This window comes from Empidonax traillii, unplaced genomic scaffold, assembly GCF_003031625.1.
Source record: "Empidonax traillii isolate 1590-97213 ecotype Southwest subspecies unplaced genomic scaffold, ASM303162v1 scaffold26:size2357266, whole genome shotgun sequence".
NCBI lineage: Eukaryota > Metazoa > Chordata > Aves > Passeriformes > Tyrannidae > Empidonax > Empidonax traillii.
Genome location: NW_020955219.1, coordinates 1,094,322 through 1,116,496, shown reverse-complemented (window position 1 = coordinate 1,116,496; position 22,175 = coordinate 1,094,322). Strand labels below are relative to the sequence as shown.

The 22,175-nt window shown below is 55.3% G+C and overlaps 3 protein-coding genes across 5 annotated transcripts in view; 1 reads left to right on the top strand and 2 right to left on the bottom strand.

Annotated features, from left to right (window-relative positions):
* Positions 1–4,652, bottom strand: part of GBA2 (glucosylceramidase beta 2) — a 14,815-nt gene extending 10,163 nt beyond the window's left edge. Inside the window, exons 1-4 of one of the 2 annotated variants that reach the window (XM_027906742.1) lie at positions 4,489–4,652; positions 567–658; positions 215–330; positions 24–101 (exon numbers count right to left, since the gene is read on the bottom strand). In XM_027906742.1, coding sequence (XP_027762543.1) covers positions 24–101; positions 215–330; positions 567–658; positions 4,489–4,643 — 441 coding nt within the window. In that variant the 5' untranslated portion in view covers positions 4,644–4,652. The remainder of the gene's footprint in view (positions 1–23; positions 102–214; positions 331–566; positions 659–4,488) is intronic. The other variant, XM_027906751.1, reaches the window with a different exon arrangement.
* A 512-nt stretch (positions 4,653–5,164) lies between these two features.
* On the top strand, positions 5,165–15,988 carry RGP1 (RGP1 homolog, RAB6A GEF complex partner 1). 2 transcript variants are annotated; one of them, XM_027906761.1, is made up of 9 exons: positions 5,165–5,262; positions 5,884–6,023; positions 9,332–9,468; positions 9,816–9,899; positions 13,389–13,538; positions 13,617–13,763; positions 14,153–14,280; positions 14,531–14,708; positions 14,888–15,988. In XM_027906761.1, the coding sequence occupies exons 2-9, from the start codon at positions 5,908–5,910 to the stop codon at positions 15,109–15,111; spliced, it is 1,164 nt and encodes a 387-aa protein (XP_027762562.1). In that variant the 5' UTR covers positions 5,165–5,262; positions 5,884–5,907; the 3' UTR covers positions 15,112–15,988. The 2 variants fall into 2 exon arrangements, with proteins under 2 accessions (XP_027762562.1, XP_027762570.1); XM_027906769.1 differs by lacking the exons at positions 5,165–5,262; positions 5,884–6,023; positions 9,332–9,468; positions 9,816–9,899 and adding an exon at positions 12,609–13,325 and having other exon boundaries at positions 13,366–13,538.
* A 917-nt stretch (positions 15,989–16,905) lies between these two features.
* On the bottom strand, positions 16,906–18,339 carry MSMP (microseminoprotein, prostate associated). The gene is made up of 3 exons (XM_027907218.1): positions 18,228–18,339; positions 17,499–17,607; positions 16,906–17,095 (listed from the first exon to the last, which is right to left on the bottom strand). Exons 1-3 carry the CDS (start codon positions 18,337–18,339, stop codon positions 16,906–16,908), a joined length of 411 nt encoding a protein of 136 aa, XP_027763019.1.
* Between the last annotated feature and the right edge of the window lie 3,836 nt (positions 18,340–22,175).

The window sequence follows — 22,175 nt, the reverse complement described above, 5'->3', positions numbered from 1 at the left end:
CCACAATAGCCCCAGTTCCAGCCCTGCAGAGTGCTGGGTCTCTCCACGGACAAGACCTGCTGGTAAACAGTCTGCCCCTTGCAACGCAGGCATACGGTGAACTGGGGAGGAGAGGAACATTTGTAGGGAATGAGATGAGCCCAGTGGCAGATGTCCCAACAGCCCAGGCTGCTGCAGTGCCACTGACTCCCCCCACATACCCTGCTGCACCTACCTGGTTGGCGATGACTGTTTCATAGTTATAAATGCCAGGATTCAGCTGCCAGCGGCAGAACTCGCCCCGCCAGCCACGGGTGATGGTGCCTCCCCCGATCCCGCCCAGCGGACACCCTGGCAAAGACACCAGAAGTTAGCACCCCCATTCCTCCCTGTGGTGGGATCTGGCTCAAGGACCCTCCCCAAGCAGCTCTGCTGGGGATGGAGGAGGCTGCACAGCACTGCCAACACCACACAGGCTCCTTAACTAACTCATTCGCTCAGCACCTTGATGGCCCCATGTGAATCTCTGCCCACCCAGCACACCGAGTATTGTACCAGCCCAAACTGTGCCCAGACTGGAGGCTGACCATAGATCTGCTGCAGAGGGACAGCACACAAGAGGTCAATGAAGGCAGATTTCTTCTCTATGCGGGTCTTCTTGAACCACCACCTGAAGTATCTGCAAGGGAAACAGAAGTATGAAGGAAGAAAGCAGGCACCACCATCCCTTCAGTGTCACTGGGTGGGACGTGACCAGCACAGGTTGAGCTTTCCCTCTTTGTAGAAATGTACAACAGGAACCTGTGTGCCAGGGCACAAGGGGTGACAGCCTCTGCCACCCATCTGGAGCGCACACCAGTCAGCAGGCGTGAGCAGGCAGAGGTCATGCTGCTCAGGGCTGACTGCAGGGGCACAGTGTCAAAACAGCACTCTGATACCCAAGTGCAGGGCTCCTAGCTCATCGGAAGCTTTTCCATGGAGAAGTGGGAATGCACATAAGGACCACCACCACCTCCACGTCTAGTACAGAATGTCCTCCTAAGGAAGGTCTGGGAGTGGAGGTACATGCCCAGAGAAGCCATACACTGCCCCGGGGACACAAGCCTTGCTCTTCCACCTCCACATCCCCATTGCCACACACAGTCCTGCCACATCCGAGTGCAACATCCTCAGGGGCAGATGGCACAGGGCAGCCGGGACCTGGAAGGGGTGATGGTTGCTGTCTGCAGCTGGCAGGATCGTGGGGACTCACTTCCACCTGCTAGCCTGCTTCATAGCCCTGCACTGCCCATCAGATAATTTCTCACCCAAAGGTCTGGGAATCGAGACACCCAAACAGGGGCACACCTGCAGTTGGGTGTGCCAGCACCACTCCAGGCAAGAGCAGCAGGGCTGGGCTCCGAGTCAGGCGCTCATAAAGGACTGGCTTTGCTAATAAACCGCCCCGAGTTAAACCTTCCACATGGAGACAATTAGCATACAGAAACCAGCTACCAGACCAGAAGCTGCTCAACTTTGCCTAGCAAAGTCAGCCAAGACCCAACCAGTAGCTCCATGCCCTCAGGTGCCAGGTGGGCAGTGGTGGCAATCAACCTGAGCTACCTGCAGACAACCCATGCCATCCATACTGCCAAGGAGAAAACCACCTCAGCCAGGAGAACACAGCCTGTCCTGCTCCAGTGGCTTGTGGGATCCAGAGCCCAGGCGGTGGGCAATGGGCAAGCACTAATCCTCCAGGACATGGACACCCAGGAGCAAGGGCGAGAGGTTCTTCTACGACACCCCTACTTCTATACTCCCCCAAGAGAAACAGCCCATGCTTTACTTTTTGGCTGTGTGGTCAATAGACGTTCATCTTTATTCATGAACATCTAAAGGTCCCCAAATCCCTCTCACGGTGAGATTGTCTGGGTTGCAGTCTCCCAGGACCTGACTGCAGCATGTTCTCCATTCCTGCAGACTCACCCTCACCTTTGATTGTCTATGGACACTTTATTCACAGAGGTCCATGCCATTAGGAGAACCAGCCTGTCCTGCACAGCCGCCCTGAACCAGGGCCTGCTGATATCTTCCAGCTACATCTGCTGCAACTGCTCTTCTCCAGCTGAGACAGCCGCGGCCTTACTCTGCCAGGCGAGGTTTTGGCAGCGCTCTCTCTGTCTCTCAAGGAAATGATTATTATTCTTTTTCAACCCAGCGTCAGGGGACCAACCCAGCTGCTTCCCCAGCAGGTTTCTGGAGACAGGAAATAAGGTGCCCAGGCAGAGTGACTGCAGCACAGCCTAGCGGGGCATTACGACTCCTTGGAAAGGAGGTGGCAGATGGATTTCAAAAAGCAGTTCTTCAAGGAGCATACAACAGGAAAGGTATGGGATTTACAGCCACTGTCAAGAGTCATTTTGCCACCTCAATAGCAAACTCTTCTCCTGACAGCTTCTCCTAGAATCGCACAAGACAAGAGGAGAAGGTGGTCAATGCCCAATTGCAGGCTATTAACAGCTCTGCCAGGGCTGCAGAATAATGAGGGAGAAAGTCTTTGTGCTTTGCAGCCCCAAAAGCCGTATCAGGGCTGGAGGGCATTTCTTTCCCTTCCAATTGGCAGTGGAATTAAAACCTGTCTGAACATTACTCAGCTGATCTAGATTTATGTCATGACCCCTTCTCAGGACACACCAGACACCTCTGCAGAAACCTGCCCACACCTCTTCTCATGCCTCTCATGCCCCAGCCCGCATGACCCTTTCTTTCCATACATGTACGTCCCCCTCAGAGCCACACCAATGAGCCCTGATTAACAAAAAGTCCTGCCCCAGGGCTGTCAAAGCCCCTAGCCAGGCCACCTGCATCAGGGGCTGGTGCTGCAGAAGAGAGGGCACCCATCATCAGGTTTAATTTGACACGATGTACGTCAGCCCAGGATGTGGTGGCTCCTCTAAGAGATACTGGGCTTCCTGAGCCAAAGATGTGCCGCAACTCCAAGGCACTCCCAGCCATCTAGACAGCTACGAGCACGTGCACGAGGTGACTTTGCACTTGATGCACCAAGGCATGGCAGGTTTTGAGAGAATTCCTGGTACCAGTGCCACTCATCATGGATCATTCAGGAGAGCACATGCCAATCTGCAGGGCTACAGAGGTTCAGATCCACACACCATTCCACAGGACTGAGCCCCAGGCTCCTCTTGCAGCACCAGCACCCAGGTTTCTACGAGCTGGCTGCTTCTTCCAGGCAGTGAAGTGCCCACCAGTGCCTGGAGCATGCAGCCTCCCATACACCCCCACATCCCTGAACTGTTTGCCCTTTGCCAGACAACACCGCTGCCCTTGGGTTTTAATTCAAACCCACACAGGTATTTTTCGTCACCCTGGCACTTCCTCTCCTCCACTCTCAAAGATGCAATCTCCTTGCAAGGAAACTTTGCCCTTGCAAAAGTACTTTAAGATAACAACCAAACTACCTCCTAGATTTGTATAGGGGAAGAAGTAGTATTTTGAGTTTCAGCTCCTTGTTTTTAAACTCTTTCCTAGGACTGATAGAAGCCACTTCCACTCTCAGACCCCTGCAGGAACATGCCAGGGGTGGCCTCCCCAGGATCACTTCTCCTTCCTGCTCACCCCACCAGAACAACATGCTTTCTCACACGCTCAGCTCATCCCAACCTGCCGTGGCAGCTTTCCCAGTAGCCTTTATTTATCTCCAGTGCCTGACCCACGCTCTCCTTTCCCTGATGCCCAGGCTAGCGCCGTGGTGTCTCGGGTCAGACAGGCGTGCTGTGCACCCCGAAGCAATCCAATATCTGCCCTCTCATTAGGCTTTGCAGGAACCAGCTTGGCAAGCAGCAGCCTCCAAGGACACCGGCAGAAAATGGAGGCAGGAGATATAAATCCAGCACAAGGAAATAAAGCGACGATGCCGTCACTTGTGCCGGTGTTCATCTCGATGGGAGCACAAACACCGACAGCGTCCGGGCACAGGCTTCAAACGTTAAAACAACACCCTTCCACGCGGGTTCTCCCTCGTTACTTCCAGCTCTCCCCGACGAAAAGCCGGGAGAAGTGCCCCGTTCCCGAACCTGTCACAGCTCACAGCATTCCAAACCCCTCCCAGTCAGCCCCGGTTTGACCTCCAGCCGCCGAGCACCGGCGACGATGCCGGGGAAGATGCGGCAGCGATCCCCGGGGGTGGGAGATCCCCATCCTCAAGCGATGCCCCCAGCCCTCCCAGCTCCCCGAGTTTTGGGAACACCGGGTGCTACCCCTCTAGCACCAGCGAGTGCTCCCAGTGCCGGCGGCTCCGGGCGCGAACAGGGCGGCTCCCGCCAGCCTGGGGCCTTCCGTGATCCGCCGGAGTCTGCCGTTCGAGCACCGGGACACCGCCGGTGCCTCCTCGGGGCGAGCCGGCAGTGGCACCGACGGGCTCCAGCGCGGCGCGATGCTGTGTCCCCCCGGGACCACCCCCCTTCCCTCCCTCCATGACGTGCTCCCGGTGCCCTCCATCCCCCGCCGTACCGCAAGCCGAGGCCGACGTGCCGCAGGACGTCTCGGAGCGGCACGTCCCCGGCGCCGTAGGGCTGCCGCGGCTCCTCGAAGCGGTGCGCCAGGCAGACGCGCCAGCCGGCCTCCGCCACGCCGCGGCCCCGCGCCGCCCCCTCGTACTGCCGCATCAGCGGCCCCTCCGCAGCCGCCGCCTCCGCCGCCATCGCCGCCCCCCGCCCCGCGCGCGCCCTCTTCTTCACCGCCCCGCCCCGCCCCGCCCCGCCCGCGCCCCCGGGGCACGGCGGAAACACCGGCCCGCCCCGCCGCCGGCCCCCGGGGGCGCCCGGCCGAGAGCAGCCGAGCGTCGCCCGAGCATTCCCGAGCAGAGTCCGGGGGCTGCCGAGGGTTGCCGAGCAGAGCCCGAGCGCCGCCCGAGCGTCCCCGAGCAGAATCCAAGCGCCGCCGAGGGTTCCCGAGCGGTACCCGAGCGCTGCCCGAGCATTCCCGAGCGATACCCGAGGATACCCGAGCGGCACCCGAGGATACCCGAGCGCCACCCGAACGTTCCCGAGCGGCGCCCGAGCGTTCCCGTTCGCCACCGAGCGTTGCCGAGCGCTTCTCGAGCGTTGCCGAGCGGTGCCGACCGTCTCACGAGTGTTCCCAAGCAGTGACCGAGGGCTCCCGAGTGTGTCCCGAGGATTCACGAGCGTCACCCGAGGGTTTCCGAGCGCTGCCGATCCCCGCCGAGCGGCTGAGGGGAGCCGGGCCCAGAGCGGTGCAGGGTGGCGAGCGGGGCCTGTACGGGCGGTGAGTGGCCCCCGGGGCGGGAGCTGCGCGGAGTTCGCGGCCCTGTGTCCTTGATCGCTCGGGTGGACCCTCCTGTGTGCGTGTTTGCGGTCGGGGCCGGCCCCGAGCCCCGCGGGTTGGGGATAGCAGGGCTGTCCCTCCTCACGGTGTGTCCAGACCACCCTTAGCTGTGAAGGCCGGCGGAATGGGGCGTATATGTGTGTAAGGCCAGGACTGTGCGCGTTTCCCCGGCACACCTCCTCTGTTTGTGTCTGTGTGTGTGTTTGTGTCACTTTTCCCCCTCTGTTTCAGCGCCCAGCCCTCCCTCTGTGTCGCTGCAACAGATCAGGTGGGAATGGCTTTAAACTAAAAGAGGGGAGGTTTAGATTGGATATTAGGAAAAAATTCTTTACTGTGAGTGTTGTGAGGCACTGGCACAGGCTGCCCAGGGAAGCTGTGCGTGCCCCATCCCTGGCAGTGTCCAAGGCCAGGCTGGATGGGGCCCTGAACAACCTGGTCTAGTGGAAGATGTCCCTGCCCATGGCAGGAGGGTTGAAACGAGATGAAATTTTTAAGGTCCCTTGCTACCCAGGCGATTCTGTGATTCCATGCCCACTGTTGTTTTGGTTTTTTTTTTGGCAGGTGTGCACCAGGGCTGTCCAAGCCATGATCGAGGTTTTGGCCAAGCTGGGCCGTGGGCCCGTGTTCCTGGCAGGGGAGGTTCTGGAGTGTGTGATCACTTTCACCAACCCGTTGTCGGCCTCGTCGACCTCTGCCAGCAGGTACAGGGCCTGTGCCAGTCTGTGCATGGAATCTCCAAATGTTGGAGCTGCCTGGGTCCCTAACCCTAACCCTGCCTCTCTCCCTCCGGGGCAGCACTCACAGCTGGGTTGTGGGGCAGTGGTGCCAGCTCAGCACACTGTGATTTCCCTGCCCAGTGCACTCCCTTAAGGGGGCTTTGCACCATCGCTATTTCAGGGACGAAGCTGAGGTGATTCTTCTGGTTTTCTGCCCCCAAGAAGGAGGCAAGGAGAGAAGTATGCAGTTAGAGATCCTCTGCCCCTCAGGTGAGCCCTTAGTGGCAGGGTTACTGGCAGAAAATGATGCCAAACTGGCTGTCAAAGCAGGATATCTGGTTACACCAGGATGACAGTCCCTCAGAGCAACATCCAGGCAGTGTCATTATTTCCTGCACTTGTGGAAGGAGCTCTCTCTGCCCAGCAGTGCTGGATGGATCAGTGTGATCCCTGCCTCCAGAGATGGCAGGCAAAGGGGCGAGCACTGCCTAGGTCAGGAAGAGGCACCTTCTCTGACAGCATTTTCTATGGCCCAGCCTTTGATTGAGTGCTGCATCTCCCCTTATCATCACTGTCCCCAAAATCAGTGATTTGAGGAAATGTGAGAAGATGGGAGCTTCCCATATTGGCTCACAGGGGGTGACTCTGTGTCACAGGTAATCACCCAAAGCCTCCATGTCCGCTGAGTGTGTGGCCTTGTCTGATTCTTCAGGGGGTGGAGAGTGCTTTCTCATCCCTAGACCTTCCTAGGAAATGTCTGTTTCCAGCCCTGTCACGTTCAGCACCTTTTCATCACCAGGATGAGTTCACACATGATTGCTTTGGTGGGCCCACTCCCAGTGGTTGCAGCTTCAGCAGCAGAGCAATCTCTTGTATTACCGCTGTGGGGCTTCTACGTTTATTGCCTTCCTTAACTTTTCATCTTTTCCTCCTGCTTCCTCTTGCCTGCTGAATTCATCTTTCAAATTCAAGTCATCCAGCTTCTGATCTTCCATCAGTGTTCCATCCTATGCAGTGACAGAGTCATTTTTCGTGGTTCTAAAACATGTTCCCACACCCTGCAAGGGCACCACCTGGAATGGGTTTGGAGGTTTGCAGTTTACCAGAGCTTCATTTGGGAGCTTCAAGAGTTTTGTGGTCCGTAGGAGACTGCCTCTGGGAAAAAGTTCTTAAAATAAAAAAGCAAACAAACAAACAAACAAACAGGTGATCAATCTGAGGAGACCTGACAAGTCATACGAGTGGTAACAGCAAATAGGCTGGTGGTTTGGAAACTGAAGCTGGGGGTTGCATAAAGGCAGGAGCCAGATTAAACCACAGTGACTGCAGAGCAGGTAGATGGACCTGTCAGGGACTGGAAGGTTTTTGGGGTTGACAGGTAGAGGGGTGGAGAGGCACACATGGAGAGGCACACATGTGAAGCACAGGGACAGAACCGAAGGAATGGCAGGAAGTAAACTGATAGTGGAGTTCGAGGCATACAAGAAACAAAGCTCTTCTGCCCAGAGGCTGTGTGGGCTACAGGAGCTGTGGGGAAGGTGAGGCAGGAGGGAAGTGACCTCAGCACTAGTGCAGGATCCTTCTGTGCCCCACCAGCTGGACAAACCAGGTCTGCTGGCAGGAAGGGACATGCAAATTTTGGTTGGATGTCTGGTTAGAAAAAATGAAAACAATCCAATAGCATATTGTTGGGCAACACTGAAAAAGAAAGAAAAAATATTCAAAATACGGTGTTTGAAGGCACTGTAAGCTTATATCAAATTAGTAACATTGCCTCAAGTAAGAGCAGTTCTCTGTTTCCATACAGCAGATAGTTTACAACAATTTAAAAAAAAAAAAAAAAAAAAAAAAGGCAGCACTGATGGAAGAGCCATGCTGGTACTTTTGAAAATACAAAGTTACAACTGTAGGATTAGAAGCAACTAAGTAGAGTAACTGAGGTGTGTTTGGGTAAAGGCAGCCAGCACATACAGAAGATCAAATAGTGCATCCTTAGTCAGCTGACACACCTTTTCCCCTGGTTTGTCTAGACCTATAACTGCTCTGATGTGTCACACCAAGAGACACCCATGTGCCACAAAAAATCCCTCTGCCACCTAAGGCGCTGGTGTCAGTGCTTACTAATCAGATCATGATGTTAGAAAACACCACAGGAACCATACTGTGGCTAAACTGTAGAAATAAAAACTATTGAAATAAAACTGCATGCATGATTTGGAAACTGAAAGGTCTCAGTAATGCCATGGGAAATACCTTGTGGAGTGGCTGAGGTCGTAGCAGAGTCCAAAACATGAGACTGTTTTTTTAGTCCTGGATGCGTGGCCCTACATTCATTCCTGTGGCTGTCAGAGAGGGGACAAAATGACACCTTTGCCTCCCCCATAGCCGTCAGCAAACCCCCTTGCATCAGGAAGGGAAAATAGGTCCTTGTGAAAGACCCAGAAGCATCCTGCTCTGGTCTGACACAACCAGCTGATGCTGTTGACGGGGATGGAGCTATGGGGAGAGAGGGAGCATGTCTGCCCTGCCTGCCCTGAGGATTGTCAAGCTTGGGGCGGCTGGGAGTTGGGGGCAGGGGCAGCTGAACCCAGGTTGCAGGTATTTGTTGCTTTTGAATTTGCCCACCTCCCTGATGTTGTTACTGGAGTGCTGCATTGTGTGTCTCCTCTGGCTTGGGATTTAGGTTGTCGTGGCTAAAAGTCCTCTGCCAGTCCAGGCCCGTGTGCAGCACCTCGAGGTGTCATCCCAGAGTGCATTGAGTGGCCAGTCCCGAGCTCTGGGTGATGAGAAAGATGAACAAATGAGTAAGGCTTTAGACCAGATCTTGGAACACTTGACCTCAGCATGTTTGCTGGAAGATCCCTGTGAGGTTCTACGCCTTGTCTCTTGGCCCCGCAGAAGGGAACAGGGGCTGCTGACCCATGCTGCTTGCTGTCTTTTTCCTTGTGTGCACAGCAGGTTCTTGGGGCAGGGTTGTTTCATTGTGCTGTGTCAGTGCTGTTCCCATGGTGTAGTGGCTAAGACTGGCCACAGAGCCAGGCCTTGTGAGAAACCGCTGTCAGCAGCTGGGATGGAAGTGGCTTTGGGTCAGCACCACACCTTGAGCTTTGCTCCTAAAGCCTGTTTGCAGGGAAGCTGTGAGAGTGGCTTCAGTGACAGTGAAGCAAGGTCTTCTTTTTTCCAGACAACCAGTCCTTTGTGGAGCTGAGCAGAAAGAGCTGCTCTCCTCCCAGTTCCTGCTTGTTGTAATCCAGGTTTAAAGTGTAGACACGAGTGTTGCTCTTTACTTTCAGTGAGATGCTGGCATGGGCCAGCGCCCAGATCCACTGCCAGTTCCATGCCAGCGAGAACCGAGTGGCGCTCCCTCCCTCGGATGGCAGCAAGCACGATGTGCAGGCAGAGAACGAGACCGTCTTCGTCCCCAACAGAGGTGAGTGCTGCTCCTATCACCCCAGATAGGGACAGAGAGAGCACAGCAAGCAGGAGTCTAGCAGACCCTAATGTGTGTTATGAGGGCAGCGTGCATAGAAGTGCGTGTTGCTTTCCTTGTGTCATTCCCTGGTGGTGGCTGTTGTGGGACCTTGTTATACTGAGATCAAAGTGGAGTGAAGCATCACAGTTGTCTGTCCAGCTGTTCTGGTAATGTCTCATGATATGACCAGGGCATGAGATGTTCCCTCAGTCCTCTTCTCCGTATTCCTCCCCATTAGGATAAAGCTTGACTGACCTGGACTAAGCCCAAGTCTGGGCAGCATTCACATGTTTCTTCTCTTCCAGGAGAGCGGGGTCAGTGTATCCTGTCCACCCCACCAAAGATTCTCTTCTGTGACTTGCGACTGGATCCTGGGGAGTCAAAGTCCTGTGAGTCTTTGTCTTCTCTTCCCCTGCTCACAGAGCTCACCTCCAGGGAGCTCTGCTTTCAAAACTGGCTTTGCCATCCCCAGTGCTGCAAGTGTGAGACTGGTGCTTGTGGAAGGCGAGATGCTTTGGTGGGAGCATGAGTGCTCAGGAGCTGCATCATCCAGAGTGTGTTATCCACTACCTTATGGCTGCACCTGCAGCGTGTCCATCAGTCCTGCCCCTGGCCCGCGGCCTTTGCTGCAGATTCCTTGGGTAACTGCAAGGAATAAAACGTTTGAAATACCTGGTTGCAGCTGAAGGAACGGTGACACACACCTGTGTGTCCACTCTTTTTATCTTCAGCCATATGGGAGTATTCTTGGAATTTAGGCTGGTGTCCTCCAAAGGTTTGTGCTTCCTTTTCACGTTGTGGCTGTCCTGGAGATCGCAGTCTTCTGTGTGTTCTAGTTTTCCTGCTGTAAAAATTAATACTCCTGATCTCTTCTCAGAGTTCTCCATGTCCGAGTAGACAGCTGTGGAAATATGAGTGCGTGCTGTTGTCTGTCAGTCGGTGGCTGTGTGACCCAACCTGTCAAGTTGTGTTGGATCTCTTTTGCGTTCCAGTGGCCTGTGATGTAGCAGAAGTGATGCTGGGCCTTGCAGTCTGTGTGTGGAGAGCTCCATCAGGTTGTCCCAGGGATCTGCTGGGAATGGTTAATGGAGGCCTCTCAAATGTCAGAGCACAGGAAGTGGGCAGGCAGTGCCTGTGGTGGAGGGGGCTCTGCTGAGCTCTGCAGAGGTGAGAGTGGAGCTGCAAGTGAGACCAAGGAGCCACAGGGTTGTGACACGCTAGTTTTGGAGCTGGTGCCTCCTGCCTCACTCGCCTTGGAGGGGCCTGACTGGAGGGAAAGGTGCACAGGGTGAAACCAGGCTGGCTTGGCTAGCTGGTTAGTAGGGTGGCACAGTGCTGTCTGGGGCTGTGCCAGTAAGCTGCAGAGCCTGTCATCCGAGGACGTTTGGTTATTCCCTTACTATCCTACAGCACCACACTGGAGAGAGGAGCTGGCCATGCCAGCAGGGAGGAGGAGGAGTCAGAAACCTCAGCTGGCCTGAGCCTCACCTGGATTCTCCTGTGCTTCTCGCTGCTTGCAGGTGTGGGGCTGGAACATCCATTCACTGGGAACAGGAGGATGTTCCTTTTCCTGGAACATCTCATGCAGGCTGGGCAGTCTCTGGAACAGCAGATCAGTGACGAGAGCCCAAGCTCCAGGTGGCTGAGATGGATTGAGGGGATTTCCTTGTGCTCTGGCTTTGCAGGCAGAAGCTGTTCAGCCCCCAGCTAAGCTAGGGATTGTCTGTTCTTGCCTCTGATGTTGTGATGTGCATCCTCTCTGCCTCTGGGTGACACTGGCACAAACAGCCTACATCTTCTGGCGCTTAGATGCAACTCCTCAGGAAGGACACAAACCCTTCTATGCTTTGAAGTTCCTTGTTACAGCCTTTCCCCTTGGTTATGTGAGGCACCTGTCTGTGTGGCGTCACTGTGTGTGACATTGGCTTTTTAGCACTAAAATCCCTGTATTGCTGCCCTGGTCTCATTCTCTGCCAGGCTGCTCACACTGATCCCATCAGCCAGTGGTGCTGCTACTCTCACGCGAGAGTGCAGCTGGCACGGCTGCACGTCATTCCTGGGGGCTCCTGCCAGCTCCGTGGAGGGAGAGCTAAGACCGTGTGGGTGTGTATCTTAATTCTTCATTTCCTGTTTTTCAGAAGTTTTGAGTTTTGCTACGCAGTTTGGAAAGGGAAGGAAAAACCAACAGAAAACCCAAGAAATCTTAATTCTGCTTCAGCAATGTACTGTGTTATTAAACTGCAACCAGAGCTGGCATGTACAGCTGAGGTTGTGTCAGGGTGTCTCTTGATAAAAGGCCTTGTTTTCAGTTGCTGACCAACTTATTCACCAATATCTCAGTCTTGTTATGGTTCCTATATGTTGAAGTTGACTCATCTCCCAGCCCTTTGACACTGCGCAGGCTGAGCTCTTTAAATTTGTCATCATGAAACATTTTCTCAAGTCCTCAAGTCATTTCTGTGGCTGTTTCTGCCTCCTCTCTGGTTTTGTAATACCTTTAAATATTTGGTAGATCACAGAGAGGGGAGGAAATGGAAGCAGCCTGGACATGGCCCTAGAGCTCAGCCAGAGGGCACAGCGGGTGGGTAAGGAAGGCATCCGTTGTGCCAGGAATGTGCTTCCTTCTAAGATATGCAAGAAAGCTGGGACTTCCTGAGTCTTGGTGTTCCTGTGCCAGGTAGCAAACTGCCCATCCTTCTTTGACAGTGGTGGTCTCTGCCCAGATTATCCTCACTGGGCAAGAAGGTCTTTGTGAGCTGTCCTGTTAAGTCTGGAACAGCAGTTTGCTTCTGTGGAAATACCTGATTTTCCTGCCTCTCAGGACAGTTTTCTGCTTTATCTGCACCCTGGTCAAGCAAGACAGGCTTGTACTTTAAGGTGTGACATCCTGTGGACACTATGCACTAGTGCAGGCTTTTTGCTTCCTTCCAGTCCTGTTATTTTAAATCTAGTAGTTATATTTAAAGTGTAACTCTAACTTTTAATCTAAGCCCCAGTATTCAGGATGTGCCAGACTTGGGGAAGGAGCTGTGGTTTCAGAGCAGGATGCTGCCCTTCCTCTGGCAGGGTGTATCTGCGTTACGGTGGGCAAGCCAGAGAGGTGGAGACTTTCCACAGTTCACTGTTTGTGCCTTTCTTGTTAATAGAGCATGTGGTTTGGGAAAGCTGCAGAAGTGTTCGCACTGCGTCAAGAGACACTGGGGTTTGTGTGGTGGCCAAGGGGCTCTGAGAGGGCTGAGTGTGGTGTAAGCTGGGCCCCAGCACCTCAGAGACCTCAGAGTCAGAGGCTTTGTGATTTAAGTCATCAGTCTGTCAAGAGGGACATGCCACAGGTTGTTGGGAAGGTCTCAGAGTTGTTTCTTGACCATTTAGACCTGGCACTTCAAGGAAAAATGCAGGAAGAGACTAGCTTTTGTTGCTGAGTTTGGGGTTTGTGTAAAGCAAATACCAGAACAGGCATGAGGTATTGATCAGCACCTGCGTGGGGCAGAGCCTGGAGGAGACTGCAGCGTGTGACTGCGCTGTGAGAGCAGCGGGCAAAGGAGTGCACAGAGGCAAATTTGGGTTGAACTCGTGACGAGTGAGTTTAGCTCTAATGTGTTTGTGTTCCTGAATTTTACATCTCTCGCATACTTTTGAGGCAGAGTTTGTGTGTGTGGTTTTATGTGCTGGAAGCAGTGTCTGGATGACGGTGCGTGTGACGTGAGGAGCAGCGTGCCTGGTGCAGGGGAGCCGGGGATTTGCTTGGGCTGCTGTGCAGCAGAAAGCACTGGGCACTGTCCCTGGCTCAGCGCTGCTGCTGGTCCCAGCCCTCAGTGCAGGGAGCTCCAGGAGCTTCCTTTGGGCTTTGGAAAGGAACTTCTCTGCACCCCTTGCAGATTCGTACTGTGAGACGCTGCCTGTGGACGGCCCTCCCTCTTTCCGGGGACAATCGGTGAAGTACGTGTACAAGCTGACCATCGGCTGCCAGCGCGTCAACTCCCCCATCAAGCTCCTGCGTGTGCCCTTCCGTGTCCTCGTGCTGCACGGTGAGCCTACGCACTGCCCTCCCTGCGCAACAGGCCAGGCCGCATCCTGCCCTGCTGACACTCTCACCTTCTCCCCAGGGCTCAAGGATTACCAGTTCCCACAGGATGAGGCTGTTGCACCCTCAAACCCCTTCCTGGAGGAGGAGGAGGGCTTGAAGAAAGACTCTCGCCTGGCAGACCTGGCTACAGAACTGCTCATGGTGGCCACCTCCCGACGGAGCCTGCGTAGGTCACATTCCCTGCTTGAGCCTGCTGTCCTTCCTAGCCTGGGCATGGAGCACATCTCAGGGGCCAGCTGCAAAAATCCCTTGCTGACAAAGTGAAGCTCCAGCCGGGGCTGTGAGCAGCTCCATCAGGACCTTCTTGGGTCAGGGCCCCCAGCCAGTCTCAGGCTCTTCCTGCTTCAGCCAGAGAGACTCTCTGACCAGAATATTGCAGGCAGTGTGTGGTTTTTCTCTTGCTAACTGCAGGCATTTCCCAAAAGGAATACTACCTCCAGTGACTACCCTTCACAGCCAAGCAGCAGGCATGGGGTCATGTCATTAATTCAGAGCAGTGCACGGAGCAGAGCCCTATCCTGCCACAACTCTTATCCTCCTCTCTTTGCTCCACAGACCTGTATAACATCAGCAACACTCGTGGGAAGGTGGGAACGTTCTGCATCTTTAAGACTGTGTATAAGATCGGAGAGGATGTCATTGGGACCTTCAACTTCTCTGAAGGAGACATCCCATGTCTGCAGGTCAGTGCTGGCTCTTGGGTCACTGGGGAGAGGCAGGAGTTTATGGTGGGGGAGAGTCAGAAGAGACTGGGATGGCACTGGGCTGCTGGGGGATTTCTACTGAGCGTTTCTAGTGGGACCCAGTTGGGGTCTCCTTGGAATGTGAGGTGGGGAATGATCCAGTCCTGAGCTTGTTTGGGAAGTGGAGGCCCTGGGCTTTGCGCAAGGGCTGTGTGAGGTGAGAACAAGCACCCTGCTGACTGTCCTGCAGTTCTCGGTGAGCCTGCAGACGGAGGAGAGCATCCAGGAGGAGTTCCAGCGTCGTCGGGGGCAGCCCGTCTCCTTCACCACGCACGCCCGCCATCAGGAGTCCTGCCTGCACACAGCCCAGAGCAGCTTCAGCCTGCCCATCCCGCTCAGCTCGACCCCGGGCTTCACCACCAACATCGGTAGGTACCCCCCAGGGAAGGGACCCTGCAGCAGGACCGCAGGGCTGTGTCCCATGGGAGGGAGCTGGTCTGTGTGAGTGGGATCATTTGCGTTTTCCCTTGCCAGGACAGTCAGCGCTGAGGCAGCTGCTATCCATGTCCCTTTTGGTGTTGTCTCCTGACTCTCCTTTTCCCCACAGTGTCCCTGAAGTGGAGGCTGCACTTCGAGTTTGTGACCTCTGGGGAGTCAGCGGGGACTTGCTTGGTTCGTGGGAGCCAGTCAGAGGCTGTCACCTGGACTGGGGTAGAGCAGATGGAAGTGGACACTTTCAGCTGGGACTTGCCCATCAAAGTTCTTCCCACCAATCCCATCCTGGCTTCCTATGTATCTCAGTTCTCCAGCACTAACTCCATCACCATCTGAAGTAGGGAGAGCTGGTGGGCCTGCAGTGCTGCAGGCATGTGCCACCGGTGGGAATGGCAGGCAGGACTGTCACCAGCATGCCATGGGGCATGCATCCCTGTGTCCCCTTAACTTCAGCTGTGATACCTGGGTGGGCACTGGTCAAGTCTGTCCCATCCATGGGTGGAGGATCACGTGCTTGTTGTAGTGTCCTGTGCTTCAGCCCTCGGCTGAGAGCTGGACCCTTCCTGCCTGGGTGAAGGTGTGAGTCCCAGCACTCACCAAAAAAAATCTGGCCCCCAGGGAACCACTGACGTGCCTTTACCCCATGTGGGGCTTCCCAGAGGGAAAGGCCCAGCCCTGAGAAGGGAGAGGGAAGGTTTTCCCGTGAGGCTTTGTACCACCCTTGGGTTAAAGCCATGCCCCTACAGAGAGACCTTACAAGCAGAAGTCTGGCATCCAGGTGAGGCACACTGGCCACCTGGGCTGGATGGGAGCCCACTCCCCTGTCCTGTCACACGTTCTACCTCTCAGAGAGGTGTCCCACACGCACAGCCCAGTGCCGTCCTCACCTGGAGGAGGCAGGTCCTGGCACGCCAGCCCTGCGCTGCCAACAGGTGCTGGTGACCTGGGTGCAGCCCCTGCTGTGGCTGCACAATAGTGGTGATCCAAAACTGAGCAGCACTGAGCCCCTGGGCTGTTGTCTGCCTGCATTCCTGGATGTGAAGGCATCCTGCTGGTCTCGGGATCCTTGGGGAGCTGTAGGGAATGCAGGCTGTACATCCAGGAGCTGGGATAGAGATCCCCCTGCTCAACAGCGAGCTCCCCATTTTTACCAAACCTTCCAATGAACTTTTGTCTTTGCATGGAAATCTAATAAACATCTGAATGTGCAAAACTCGGCCTTCCCAAGAGTCTTATTCCTACATTGTTTCCAGTGGTGGACGCATCCCACCTTGCGTGGCAATCAGAGGCTAGAGACCTCCTCTTTGTTCAGTATCTTTATTGCAAGAACGGAAACATCTACACAAGGCTCTGCACAGCACAGCACGGCACCGGCTGGGGTGGGCTGCCAGGGTGGCTCTCTCCACGCTGGCACACGTGGATGGCTTCTGCTTCCTGAGCCCTCCCTGCCCTGCCCCCCTGCATGTCTGGGGGTGAGGACACCTGGTGGTTCCCCCTGCACTGCTGCCCACCCAGGGCTGGCTCTGTTGCGGTGTTGCCCAGGGCTGGCCTGCGGTGCCAGAGACCCCAGAACCTGCAGGAGCAGGGGCATTAGTGGTTCCAGAGGTGGGTTGTACCCCTCACACTCCGGGAGCAGGGAAGGGGGTGGCCAGGGTGTGAGGGTCCTGCACGAGGGGCTGTGGTACTGCCCAGTGAGCTCCCAGCAGCTTCTGCGCACAGGGATAGGGATCTGGGAAGGAACAGGGAGCTGCTTCACTTGAGGCTGGATGTGGGAGTGCAGGATTGCAGTGAGCGAGGTTGATTTAGTGCCGGATCCCCTTCTTTAATAATGAGGTTTTCTGCCCACCTGGGAGGAGATCCCATGGGATCTGCATTCCCACCGGGTGCAGGGTCTCTCACAGGAAGGATGGCCCTGGTTTGGCTCAGGAGGCTGAAGGCAGAAGCAAAGCCATACCGTGGCAGCCGGAGGGTATAAATGTCAGCTCGGTACCGTGGTGTCTGGATAGTGGTTTCCCTTGGAGGTGGCGGCGGTGACGTCTCTACAGGACGAGGCAGGTCTGGAGCATGCGGGAGGTGTGCTCTGGAGGAGGGAGGACGCCGCCGAGGGGGCGCCGGGCGCTGCCGAGCCTCTTATCGGCTCAGCCCCGCACCCAGCACCTTGTTGATCAGCGGTTCGGGGGTGCCGGCCGAGCCCCACTCATGCTCCACGCTCTTCACGCAGGGCAGGCTGGGGTTGGCCTTCTGCACCACCGAGATCTGGCAGGTCTGCGAGTCATAGTGGGCCTCACACCAGTCGGGGAAGTCGATGGGGTGCTGGGTGCTGCGGGAGAGGGCACAGCGCTGTCAGCTCCCACTGGTTTATGCCGGAGGGCTGCTCGAGGAGTCAGGTGGCTTCCTCTGCTGCCAGCCCCCCAGACAGGGTGTTATCCAGACCCAGTCGGACTGGGACACAGCTCCTGGCACATCTGAGCATCTCGCTGTGCTGAGACATCCTTGCCCACCACTTTGCCTCCCCAGCTCACCCCACCACCCTCAGCCCCCCGGTGGGGTTCTGTCCGCCTCTGTCCCTTGTCCCCGAGAGCCTGGTACCCCACAGCCCTCGGTGGGCTCTGACATCTGCTGCATTTGCAGCTGCTAGACCCTCTGCTGTGGGCACAGGGGTGCCGTGGTGTGCAGCACTGCCAGGGACAGCCCACCCCAATGCCCCTCAGACCCTCACTCACGTCTCACAGCAGCCCACGCCGATGGGGTGCAGGCAGGTGCAGAGCAGGCAGTTGGTGCTCAGCCAGGATTCCCCAAGGGAGAACTGCTTCCCCTCGTATTCACAGGGGGCTGCAAAAGAAGCAGTGGTGATGAGGACACATGGGCCTGTGCTGGGGGTGAGTGGGAGCCTCCTTGGCATCCCTGTGCTCTGACAGGGGTTGTCGTGACCTCCCACCCACCTGATGGTGCAGAAAATATTTGGTGATCTGTCTACCACCCTGCAGGCATGGGATGCCCAGACATCTGCCAAAAGTGATGTACCCATACTCTCCTGGCCATGCCCTGCAGCTCTCCCCACTAACCTGTGGGCCTAGAGCAGAGGCAGGTGGCTCTTGCTTCCATGCAGAGGGCAAATCCAGCACCCCTTGGGGTCTGAGCATCTCTGCAGCCCCAGGAATCAACAGAGGGAACATGGGGAGACCTCCTCTCTTTGCTACTAGTCCTTCACACTTGACCCCAGACAGGCTCCTGCCAGGAGCATTCATGGCCCAGCTAGCTGTTTCTCAGCCAGAGCCCTGGGGAGATGTTGTGTGGTTTATAGACTGCTCCTTCCACTCACCACTGGCCCACGATCCCACTCCTGAGCTCAGCACAGTCCCTTCCACACTTTGCAGGCACAGAGAAGAGCCCTGCCATGCTGGAAAAGCTGAGGCCTCCTCTTCCCATCAGCCTCTTCCCATCTCACTTACCTTTAGCCTGGAAGTAGCATTTGGCCTGGGAGCCTGGCAGCTGAAGGAGGAGGGACAGAAGCAGGCAAAGCCTGCCCCAAGCACACCCCATCTTCTGAGCTTGCATGGCCATGGCTGATGTTAAGCTGGGCTTGTTCACCTTGCTTCTCTATTGCCTTTGCCTCTTCCCTTCTTTCTCTCTCTCTCACTCTCTGCCTTTTTAATGCTCTTCCCCAATCCCAACAAGAGATATTTATAAAGTTCAGCTTTACGACCCTGGCCACCAGCTGTGCCCCACTGGAAAAGTTGTAAAACTCATTTCCTGATTTGAAAGGCATGAAAACAAGAGGTAGGATCAAGATTTTTAACAAGCTGTGAAAAGCTGATTCATGCCCTCCAGAAATGTCTCCAGTTGGAAGCCCCTGTGGGTGCTAAGCTCCACGGGGAGTGGAGATCCAAGGGTCCCCAGCGGGATTGCCCTCAACAGCGTGGTGAGCACGTAAGCAGCAAGCACAGGAGACCCTGGCTCCTGACCAGGAGAGCTCCAGGCTCTCCTCTGGTCACGCTGAACCGTCACTGATCCTTCACAGCGGCCAAGGTTTTGGGAGCATCCCAACTTGCAGGGGCTGGAGCAGCACAGGCATCCCATTAACAGCCAGTGTGGGATGCAATGGCACCCTCCCCGCTGGGGATGGAGGTGCTTGCACCCATCCCCTGGGTACCACAGCATGGCACACTCACCCCAGCCTCCGCTGCAGCTGTGCCAGGCTTGTGGCCACGCATGGGCTGAGGGTTTTTTGGCCAAGAGCAGACAAAATGGTGACTGCCATTTGCTGATGGCAATTGCCATCTGTTGATGCAGGGCAGGGGAGAAAGACCCAGGGCTCGTCTGAGCTCATGAAAGGGAGCTGGACCTGTGTAGCGCTCACGAGATAGCAGAGCTGAGCAGTCCCTTTCAGAGTCTGGAGACCAGCTACAGCAGAAACGGGGAACAAGAGGGATGAAATCAGGAGACAAATGTGCTTTTGGGCAACAAGTGACTTGAGAGAGAAATGAGAAACTTGGCTGGAATCAAGGAGCCATGGGAAGACTCCACACCACCAAGGGATGTGCCCATGGACTGCATAGGCCCTTATCCAGAGGGCTTGCCTCTGGATAGAAGTGATGAGGCTATTATCAGCTGGCAAAGTGAAGGGATGGGGCAGATGGAGGAGGTCAGAGCCCTGGGAGCCACATGGCCTAGGGGAGCTACAAGCAAAAGGCTGAATTGCCAAGAGAAATTCACAGCCCTTGTCAGAGGTGCTGCCGGCAGCAGGAAACGGGGCTCTGGGGACAGTCCAGGCTGTGGCTCGGCCAGGGTGGGGCAGTGCCAGCAGCAAGGCTGCATCAGTAATAGTGGCATATGTGGGTCATCTGCCCCTACATTAAGCTCCCTGCTTTTTGAGAGTTTGGGATAAGTTTACACCTTGACGCGTGAGGCTTAATATCCCTTCCAGAATTTGTATTGGCATCCACTATTATAGCTGGATATTTCTGTTATCCCCGTAAGTGCCCAATCCCTCATTGAATCTTGCTAAATTTTGGCCCAAGCGCTTTCCTGTGGCAGTCTAATTAAGCACAGAGTGAGAAAAAAAATGCTTCCTTTTATCCGCTCTGGATTCACCACCTTCGGATTTGAAGGCACAGTTCCTTCTCTCTGGTGCTCTGGGCCCCCTCACCATCCCATTGTACCCCTGTCCTGCAACCTGTGCTCTCGGTGCCCAGGGAGCAGGCCTGGCTTTGCATCCCTTCTTCCCCTTGGAGATTTGCCCCAGCCCTCTTGTAGTGCCCTGGATGATGCCGTGCCCCTCAGTGGGGTGGCTGGATGGCAGCAAGCGTGAGATCTGTTGGGAAAGGATAATAATAAACCAGAGGAGCTCTGAGCACCCAGGAATAACCCGCTGACCATGGGGCCATGAGCTGGGATGGTGGAGTGTATCAGTGACAAATGGAACTTGCCCTTTGGTGCAGAGTTGTTACTATATAAGGAGGATAAAAGTGTTCGTTGTCAGGGCAGTAAATTAATATTCCTATTGTGTGTTTGGAAAAAGAGGTCTGGCACGCTAGTAGCTGCAGTGAAATAATCCATCATTGTTTCATCACCAAGAACAGCAAATGCTAAACAGAAACGGTGGGTTTCACTCAGAGGCCCACAGGATTTGGACAGGCTTCCAGAAGGGTGCTGAAAACCTGGGGCAACAGCATCTCTTGGCTGCGTGGAAAGGCATTGCCCCTGCTGCATCAGGGTCATGGGGAGGCATTCCCAGGATCTCTGTAGCCATTCTGATTTACCAAAGAGAGGGTTGAGACTACCAGCTCACCCATGACCTTCGGGTTTTTCATCAAAGTACTTTGCTGGGAAAGTGTGGGAAAGAGGAAAGAGGATCAGGACACCCCTTGGAATGTTGCAGAGGGACCTGGGCAGTGGAGCACCCTCCACACTGTGGCAGTGCGTTGGGTATGGGGCTGATGGTCCCCCACAACCTGTTGGTCCTGCTGTTTCCCTAGCTGACCACTTTCCTTCGCCCACTTTTGGATCCCTGGACACCCGTCTGGCCCCAGCACACACCCCCTCTCGGGCAATCCAGAGCAGTTTGATCCAGCTTGTACAGGGGGGGGCTTATTGCTTGGAAAGCAGCAGCTGGAGCTGGAGTTTAGTTTGGGGGATTTCTTGAGGGATACTGTGGCTGGATGACCTGACACCCTCTCCCACTGTGCCAGACTGTGCATCCTGGAGGAAGTTTGCCTTAGAGACTGAAAGGAGACAGTTGGTTTTGGTCTCACATCTCAGGGGACAACTGAGACCAGGGGAAGAGCCTCAAAGGGATGTAGAGGCTGGAAGAGTGCCTCTCTGGAAGTGCAGTCTCTTTATCAGGTAGAGACCAACAGCAGGGACTGACTGCTTGTCCAGGCATGCCAGTGAGGAGCAGGGACCATCCCTGAGCATCCTGGAATCCTGCAGATGCTCACATCCATGTCTCAGCATCCTCCCAGCAGGACCCAGCTCTCCTGCCTAGCCTGGCTCTTGAATTGCAGCTGTGCCCAAAAGCACCCCGCCAAGGGTGCAGCACTGCTGGCCTCCTCTCCCAGAAAAGGGTGGGTGTTCCCTCTGCAGAGTGGCTGTCCGAGTGCCCAGTGCCAGGGATGAGACCCTGTGGATGGGTAGGGACAAGTCACCAAACCAGGGGGTGCTGGGATGAGGTGACAACAGCCCAGCCCCACAGAAGGCTTGGAGGGTAATAAAAGATACTGGACAAGTTACCATCAGAAAGATCCAGGAGGGTTATAAAACCTGAATCTCCTGAGCCTTCAGCTGGGACTGCAGCTGCAGAGCAGGAAGCAAACAGTATCCCGGCTGGCATTGTGAAAGCAAACACCATAAATCCAAGGAAGTGCTGTGATTGCTGTTTTAGGCACTGGGGAGCTTGGCTCCTGTTCCCCAAAGGTATTTTATTTTCTCTCTAAACAGAAAAAAAAAGTGAAACCAAACAAAACCCCACAACCCCAATTTATCCCTGGACAAAACTGCCTTGGTGCTGCCATGGACTTCCCGAGGCACCAGGGCAGGTGCAGGTAGATGCCAGCTCTGAGCAATGTCACTCACTTGACCGCTCTGTCGTGGGCAGATCCTGGGGAGAGGTGAGCAGAGGGGTCAGAGAGAGATGGGCAGCCAGAGGCTGGAAAGAGTCACAGGAGGGGACAAAAGGCTACCCAGGGAATGACAGCCTGCTCATGGCATCCTTCATCCTGCAGCTGGTAAGCCAGATGGGATAGCTTGTGGAGGCTGGAGTACTGTCAGGGTCAGATCCAGCTCTACCAGCAATGAGGCTGTTGCTCCAAAAAGGAGACAAAGCAGAGGGGACATGAGGAAAAGCTTGATGTCACCTTACTCCACAGGCTGGCTGCCTGCTGGATGGAGCTCAGTGCCAG